General features: G+C 39.9%; 2 protein-coding genes across 2 annotated transcripts; both read right to left on the bottom strand.

Annotated features, from left to right (window-relative positions):
- Positions 1–1,715: 1,715 nt before the first annotated feature.
- Positions 1,716–3,343, bottom strand: LOC141640883 (uncharacterized). Its single transcript, XM_074449562.1, has 3 exons — positions 3,089–3,343; positions 2,785–2,995; positions 1,716–2,578 (listed from the first exon to the last, which is right to left on the bottom strand). Exons 1-3 carry the CDS (start codon positions 3,341–3,343, stop codon positions 1,716–1,718), a joined length of 1,329 nt encoding a protein of 442 aa, XP_074305663.1.
- A 740-nt stretch (positions 3,344–4,083) lies between these two features.
- Positions 4,084–5,034, bottom strand: LOC141640884 (uncharacterized). Its single transcript, XM_074449563.1, has one exon. It carries the CDS (start codon positions 5,032–5,034, stop codon positions 4,084–4,086), a length of 951 nt encoding a protein of 316 aa, XP_074305664.1.
- Between the last annotated feature and the right edge of the window lie 4,092 nt (positions 5,035–9,126).

The raw sequence follows: 9,126 nt of genomic DNA on the forward strand, positions 1-9,126 counted from the left end.
ACTGAATAACTGAAAAAACTTTTCATCAGCTGGCATTTAAATTGACATTACACATTGAAAATATGATTAAAATGGTAACACTCTAAGCAATATTTTGATAAAAATGCCAGCTTTGGTTAAAATGGAAACACTAAACTCTAAAATAGTCACACTGTAAGCAAAAATGGTAACATTTACCACATACAGTGTATATGTCACCATTTATTTTCATGCAGACATGCATATGTTTTAATACTAATAATGTTGAACTTGTGGCAGGTTTATCCAGAAATGAGACATCGGCTATGTCAGTGGCACATTCAACAAAACGCGATATCTCATCTTGGGAAATTAAAGGGTGATCGGCCATTCCAAAACTTATTCAACAAATGTCTCAACGGTTGTTATAATGAGACTGAATTTGAAGAAACATGGCAAAAAATGTTGACAGAATATGGTTTGGTTAACCGTTCATGGTTTAAGAGATTGTACAAACATAGAGCTAAATGGAGCATTGCCTTGAACACTCAATACTTTTCTGCCGGGATTTTATCATCCCAAAGGAGTGAGAGGACAAACCATGCTATGGGTTTTTAAGCTTCAAAGACCACCTCAGTGACTGCGTTTTTTGGAATATTTGAAAACACGGTCAAAAGATGGAGAGGTGAGGAGGAGCAAAAAGAATTCAATGGTATAAGATCTACACCTATCTCTGTGTATCCTTTGGTGGATTTGCTACTACACGCATCTCAGGTGTACACATTGGAGCTCTTTTGGGTATTTGAGAAAGAATTCGCTGCTGCCATAGGAACCCGTGCTCTGATTCTCCCGATTGAGGACCCCGATGTTTTGTTGTATCGTGTCCACCTTGCGAGCCACGAGGAGAACACACATCATGTGACATACGCTTGTAACAATAATTATATAGAATGCACTTATCGAAAGTTCCAGGTTATGGGTATGCTTTGTAGTCACACCATCCGTGTCCTTCACATGCATTTTGTTGTGGAGATACCGGACAGGTACATACTAAGGATATGGACCAAATTTTCAAAAACAACAGTGTGGGAGAAGCTCCTCCTAAATGACATCTGCAGAACTGCTGCTCACAACGCCATCAATTGGCGTCGTTCAATGTTGATTGCTATGAACTATCTTATAACAAAATGCCAAGATGTTGCTGATGCAAGAGTTGTTGTGGATAAGCTGTTTGTTAAGGCTAATGAGGAGGTAACATTGCTGCTTTCTAACCTTAATATGGAGGAAGAGGAAACAACTGTAGATGCCACCATGCCTCCTATTCTTACCCGTTACGTTGTACGACAAAGGGTCGCATACAACGTAAAAAAACGAACATGGGGCCAAAGAAGAAGGCTAAGAAAGGGATTGAAGTAGAGACTACTATGTACGTCGCTGTCCCTCGTCTTATATGACCATTGTAGGATAGGCAAAAGCTGATAATTTCACCATTGTAGGGAGATATGTTACCATTTTGAACTAAGATAATGTGTTATTTTTTGGAAGGTGATAAAAATGTAAGTTTTTGAAGCATGATCGCCCATTAATCAGGGTGGATTTCTATTTGCATGTAAATATAATACTCTCAAGATGGTGACATATAGGTGGTGTTGAATATGTTACCACATTAAGCTCAAATGTATCTATTTTTTTTTTGGTACAATGTGAAAATTCTCATTAAGCTCAACGATCTTTCCTCACTACATCACTCTCACTTATTAGACAATAAGAAGGTTCCTAGCTACAAGCCAAGGTCGACTCTTGAGTAAATTACCTTCTGAATGAATCACCTGCAACCAAAATTTTACCATACTTTGAACCTGTTGCAGCACCTTAGCTGGTCTAGGAATGCATCCATCATGCTTGGCAGAGTTCCTGCACGCCCACATGCTATAGATCAAGCTCGCTATACAGGCCATTACAACCTGTTTCTTCAAAAGACTCCTGTATTTCCAATGCAACATATCATCCAAGGAGATGCTAGACCAATTCATACCCAGCCATTGACTCACCAACTGCAAACACTGCATGTTGAAGTGGCAGCCAAATAACAAATGTTCCTGAGACTTTTGGGCAGCAGCACAGATGCAGCATAGACCATCAGATAAAACCCCAAACCTTAGAACCCTCTGCTTAGTAAGCAACCTATTTTTAGCAAAAAGACAGATGATAAAATTAACTTTAGGTGAGCATAAACGATTCCAAACAAAGGGTCCCCAAGTCACCTGCTCTCCAGTAGTCATCAAACACTCATAGGTTATCTGGGAAGAGAAAGGTTTTTGAAGCCAATGTTGGACATTCATTACCAGCTTCAGCTTGTTTTTAACCTTAGAGATTTGGCGCCAAACCCAGCTAGAATTAATAGTAGGAGAGTAGTTCCACCAGTCAGTCTGCTTAATATAGATATGATGAACCCAACACACCCAAAGACTATCCTTCTTGTTAGCAATCCACCAGGAGTTCTTGGCAATGCTAGCCACATTCCAGAGATAGCAATTAGCTACTCCCAGACCTCCCTTTGTTTTATCCTGGCAGCAGCTCTCCCAAGACACAGCAGGGGCTCTATGGTACTCATCATCACCTGACCATAAGTAGTTCCTGCAAATGATAGTCACTCTGTTGATAATACCTTTAGGGAGGAGGAAAATTCGAGCCCAATAACAGTGAAGCTGAGATAATACTCTTTTGACTAGAATTAGTCTCCAAGAATAACTAATAGTTGTTTAGCCCCCCAGCTCCTGGTTTTAAGGACCATTTTATCCACCAACTTGCTACATTGATGATTACTGAGCCTCTTGTAAGAAATGTCCACCCCCAAATAATGAAAGGGAAAACTTCCTTGCTTGAAGCCAGTAATGTTCAGAATATGTGCTACCTCAGAATCAGGCAAGCCATTCATATACACATCTAACTTGCTAGAATTAATGGTTAGGCCAGAAGCTAAGGAAAAGGTAAGCATAGCCCTCATAAGGATCTTGACAGAACTAACATCTCCTTTCTAAAAGAGCAATAGGTCATCTGCAAATACAAGGTGATAGAGGCCTAAAGCTCTACACAGAGGATAAAATTTAAACTCAGCTCTGAGAGTCACCATAGCTAGGATTCTTGTGAAGTACTCTAAACACAAAGTGAAGAGAAGGGGAGACAAAGGGTCCCCTTGTCTTAGGCCCCTTCTCCCTTTGACGTACCCAAACTGAGAGCCATTCAGTGACAAAGTGTAAGAAGGAGTAGTAACACACTGCATGATCCAGTTAACCATTTGAGTGGGAAATTTCAAAGCAATGAGCATGTCTTCAACAAAAATCCACTCAATAGAGTCGTAGGCCTTCTTAAGGTCAATTTTCATCACAACTATAGGAGAGCATTGCTTCCTGTTATAAAGCCTCTCCCATGTATGAATGCACTCTGATTAGGACTGACTATGTCAGGTAAGACCTTGGACAATCTGGCACAAACGATTTTTGAAATACATTTGAAGAGGACATTGAAACAGGCAATGGGCCTGAAGTCCATGACAGTCTCAGGAGAGTCGTTTTTAGGAATCAGAGTCACCATAGTGGCATTTAATTGCTGCAGCATCTTGCCATTCTTTAAGAATTCATGCACAGCTTGAATAACATCACTTCCAATGATATCAAAAGGGTCTCTGAAGAAACAGGAGGTGTAGCCATCAGGGCCAGGTGCCTTATCAATGGGGATAGCAAATAGTGCTTCCTTGATTTCAGCATCAGAGACCCTCTGTATCATGCCAGTAGTTTGCTGATGATTGACACACTTGCCTCTCCTTACAACTCCTAAGTTCACTCTAACAACATCCTTAAAGCTGCCTAGGAGATCCTTATAATAGGTCAGAAAAGCATCCTCAATGGTCTTATTATCAGAACAGAGTGTCCCAAAGTGATCCTTAATAGAAATAATTTTGTTGAGAGCTCTCCTAGCCTTGATGGAACTATGAAAATAGTGTGAGTTCTCATCATTAAATTTCATCCATTGAATCTTTGCTTGTGATTAAGGAACATATTCATAGCCTCATTCAGTTCCCTATAGGACTTAACAGTAGCTCTTTCTTCAGTCTGCAAGCTAACATTATGTGGATCCTGATGAAGCTTTTTCTAAATATCCTCGAAGTAGAAGCTGAGCCACCTTCGCAGTGTTGATTATATCCCCAAACCCCTCTTTGTTCAACTGCCTAAGAGGAAATTTAAGGATTTTGAGCTTCTTAACCACTTGAAAGCTCTTACAACTCCCGATCTGTTGCTGCCAAACATCCAGGACAGTACTTTGGAATCTTTCATCCTTGCCCCACATGTTAAAGTACTTGAAGCAAGAATGTATCCTATCGAGCTCATCCCAAAGACGGATAATGCAAGGGCTATGGTCAAATAATCCCTCAGGTAAGAATGAAGCAATACATGAAGGGCCATTAGCTAAGACTCTATCAATTCTGCTAAAGAAACGCTTGTTCTCTTCTTGTTTGTTGTTCCAAGTAAAATAGGCACCTTGGGTAACAAGGTCATAAAGCCCACAATTATCCACACAATGTTGAAAGTCTCTGATTTCAGCTAATGTCACCTCAGAACCAATACGTTCCCCAACATGAAGTACATTGTTAAAGTCCCCCATAAGTAGCCAGGGACCATGAACAATGTATTTGCAATGAAGAATGGAATGCCACAGGCTGGCTCTCTCAGAGTCCTTATTGCACCCATAAACAAGGGAGCATATCCAAGAGAAACCAGTCTGTAGATGCTCAACATAAACATGAATAGCCTGCACATCTTTCATAATAAAAAGCATATGAAAATGGGAAGGATCAAATAGGAGCCAAATCCTGCCACTCGCATGAAGATCATTATTATTTATGAACTTCCAATTATTTCCTAAACCAGCTTGCACATTAGTAATGTTGATAGTTTTAACTTTAGTTTCTGCCAACCCAAGCAAACCTACTTTATTGATATGCAAGAAACGTCTAACATCACCTTGCTTATTCTTCTTATTGAAACCACGAACGTTCCAAAACCCTATGCTAACCATTGAGATGATGAGAGGATAATTCCTTCCCCATGCTATTCAACAAATTCTTTCTTATGGAATAGCTGAGAACATCAACAAACGTGGGTCCTGAAGAAGTCCCCTCCCCTTTCTTAGTGAGTCTATTGAGAAATTTGGCAGGAGTAAGAGAATTCAGCATTGAGCCCTAATATGGCATGGGTGTGACAACCATATGAGGCTGCAATAGCGGAAGAACTATATCGGACTGACTGCTCTTGCCCTGGTGAGGTATAGGCACATTCTCTGATGCTTTTGGGGGGACGGGTACCTTAGGTTCCCAGACCTGTTGTACTTTTTTAGGCTTAGTGGTTACTGGTTTTTTCTTACAGAGACCAGATTTATGTCCTATTCCATTGCACAGGTTACATGAGACTGGTTTCCATTCATAATGAACCAGTTGTGTCTAACAATTATCATGTTCATCAATGAACTCAATTGAATCAGGCAGCTGCTCTCCCACTTTAACCTCAACCAAGTATCTAGTAAACCCTAGGAATTCTTTGTCCTTAGTAGCCTGATCACTACATATTGGTTTACCCACCAGTCCAACAATCTTAGGTAAAGCTAAACCCCAATACTTAATGTCCAGGTCATAAAGACGAATCCATACAGGTACTACAACTGGTTTTTCCTTGACAAGTTTCATTCTAGGATTCCAGTCCTTGACAATAAAAGGCTTATTGTCAAAGAATAGAGGTCCTGACTGAAGTGCACGTTGCTTATCATCCTTTGTCTTAAATCTGATCAAACATACACTATTAGGTTGATAAGCAATAGATGCAATCGCTAAATTCTTCCATATACGCCTGATAAAACCTCCTAGCACAAGGCTCGGTGGATTAGCACCAAGGACATAGCAAGAAATCGCAGACGCCCAATACTCCAACTCCGGATTGACATCAGAGGCTTCAATTTTCAGAGAAGGACGCTTACCAGACACTACCGATTTCAGTTTCCTTCGATTGCTCACCACCGTCCACTCCTCGTCATCAGTTGATTTGTCCTCATTGATTGAGATCAATTCCTTATCAAGGTTGAAAGCTCGAATTTCAGCCGTGGATGAACTCTCCGCCTGATTAGCTTGTGAAACTATTTCACTCGTATTTGTAATATGTGCCGTACTAGTACTAATTTTTGAAGTAGATTTAATAATAGATGATGAATTATTATCTTTATGTGATTTAGAAGTACTAATCGGAGACGAGATCCGCCTGTTCCTCGCCATTGCTGAAGGAACGAGGAAAATCTCTAAAAATCGCTTTCTCTCTCTAGGGTTTCTGAATTATCGAGTTATAAGATGCTGCTCAAATGTATCTATGTTTGCTGAATGTTATAAAGACAAGTTTTGGCAAAATGTGATCAATGTATGCGAGATATGTTACCATTTTAACTAAGATAATATGTTTATTTTTAGAAGGTGATAAAAAGGCACGTTTTGCAAGCATGATCACCTATATGTCAGAGTGGATTTCTGTTTACATGTAAACATAATACACTCAAGATGGTGACATATAAGTGGTTGTTGAATATGTTACCACATTAAGCTGAAATGTATCAATGTTTGCTGAATGTTATAAAGACATGTTTTGGCAAAATGTGATCAATGTATGGGAGATATGTTACCATTTTAACTAGATAATGTGTTTATTTTTGGAAGCTGATAAAAATTTAAGTTTTGCAAGCATGATCACCCATATGCCAGGGTAGATATGTTACCATTTTAAATGAACATAAAACTCTAAAAACGGTCATATATAAGTGATTCTTGAATATGTTACCACCTTAAGCGAGAAATGTACCTATGTTTGCTGAACGTTATAAAAAGATAAGGTTGGGAAACATAGGGATGATAAGTCCTGCTTCATAAAATGGTCACACTGCTGTACAACATTAAAATGTCACCACATTACTGCTAAAATATTACATTGTTATGTCATAAGGTTTATACAAAACAAGGATTGTCGCACAATCCCTACCACCAAGAAGGTCTTAAAAGTGTGCACCAAAATATTACATTGTTAAGCAACCCAGCAACTACTAATCCAAAATATTACATCATTAATTAACATCGACGATTATATTAACGGCCTTTGCCCCATCTTCATTTCTTCTTGCCAGGCTTCTGTGTACGGGTTGGGGAAGAGGTAACATCCTTAGCACCATTATATGCCGGATCCCCTGGTGTATGGTCTCTAGCACGGGTGTACCTCAGCTCGTAGGAGTGGGCTGGTGGCTTTCCCCCAATGCCAATGTCATCTATGCCCAGGTCAAACGAGGGTGGGAGCACCACGTTCTCCAAAGCAGTGTCCACCTCATCAAGCATGGCAATGAAGGCAACATAGAATACGGGGTCGTTTTTGAATTGTTGCGTGAATGTCTCTTCCGATGCTCCCACTTCTCCGGCATCTGCCTGCTTCGTTTGCGCCACCGCTTCAGACACACTAGGATCCGCCTCCATTTTTACTGCCATCTAACGGTGCAAGCGTGAGACCAACTGTTGGTTCCTCTTTGACATGTACCATTTCAGTACACGCTCCTACACATAGACAAACATTGATTATGTTGCAACTCATTTGGTGAATGTAGCACATCTCAAATAGGGAAATCAACTTAATAATATAATAACAATTAAACACACCTACATATCACCACTACGATGGTCACTTTTGAGCAGCAAAAGGAAACATTCAAAAACTGAAGGGATTGCAATCAGAATGTCACCATTTTTAGTGTGGATGTCACCAACTTAATAAGATCATCACATTTTTACACACCTACATATCACAGCTAGGATGGTTACATTTCAACACTAAAATATAACAATCTCAATCTCAAGCTAGGAAATCAGAATGTCACCAGATTTAGTGAGAATGTCACCATAAGACCATCACATTTAAACACATTTACATATCACACCCATGATGATCACATTTTAACACTAAAAAATAATAATCTTAAAATGAAGCTAATGCAATTAGAATGTCACTATCTTTAGCGAGGATGTCATTATCTTTAGTGAGAATGTAACCACCTTAATAAGATCATAACATTTCAACACACCAACATATCACAGCTATGATGGTCACATTTTAACTTTGAGCATACAACATCAATGAAAAGAGAATAAAAGATATTCTAAGTCACCATCTGAAGTACAATATGTAACCAGTTTAAGTTGTAAACACACTCAACAACTCTAAGTGAACAATAAATTTTTCAAGGGACTTACGTCTTTATACTTCTTGCAGAGTTCCACATCGGTAGGGAGGCCATCTGGTAGCGGAAGCGACAAACACCTAAGCCCTTTATTCTTTGCAGCCGTTCTTTTCTCAGCTCTTTTCTTAGTTGGTCGAGCTTCCTCCTGTACCATAGCTTCCATTTCAGCACTAACAGTTTCAACAAGGAGCCTGTAGAATGACTTTTCCAGACTCATGGAGATCGGGTACGTCTTCAGATCCCAGATCCCTATACCAAAGCCTCTATGAACAGTGTAAGCCTTGAATTCCTCCTTAACCCGCGCCTTCATCTCGTCATAGCTCCAATGTCGTATCAAGGGTAGGGTAGATAAGGCAGGCTCACCCCTCCAATATAGGCGATGAAAATAGAGCAACTGAAAGAACATTAGGCAGCCATCCATGCTTTTGCTATCGTTGTTCTTCCATGAATCCACGGCATAATCCAAACGATCAAGCACGTAAGATCACCAGTCCATGTTTGGAATGACAGCTACATCCTCCACCGCCCCAATCAACCTCACGTCAACACGGTTTTGGCTGTTGGGACCAAGAATGATCCCATTGTAAACAATACAAACAATTTTTAAAATCTGGTCCACCTTGAACCAATTTCATCATTTCACCCTTCACCTTGTCTAAAGATATATCTTTTTTTGGCAAAACACCGAACTTCTCTCTTCGGAATTGCACAACCACTTTATCGTCTGTTACCGCCGGTACTGACTGGCCCTTACACGGTAACATGAAGACATCATACACATCATGTTTACTTACTGTGAACTGGACAATCCTATTGAATAAGAACAGCCTTGTAAACGTATCATAACACTCCAACAAC

Source organism: Silene latifolia, chromosome 2 (genome assembly GCF_048544455.1).
Source record: "Silene latifolia isolate original U9 population chromosome 2, ASM4854445v1, whole genome shotgun sequence".
In the NCBI taxonomy this organism is placed as follows: Eukaryota; Viridiplantae; Streptophyta; class Magnoliopsida; order Caryophyllales; family Caryophyllaceae; genus Silene; species Silene latifolia.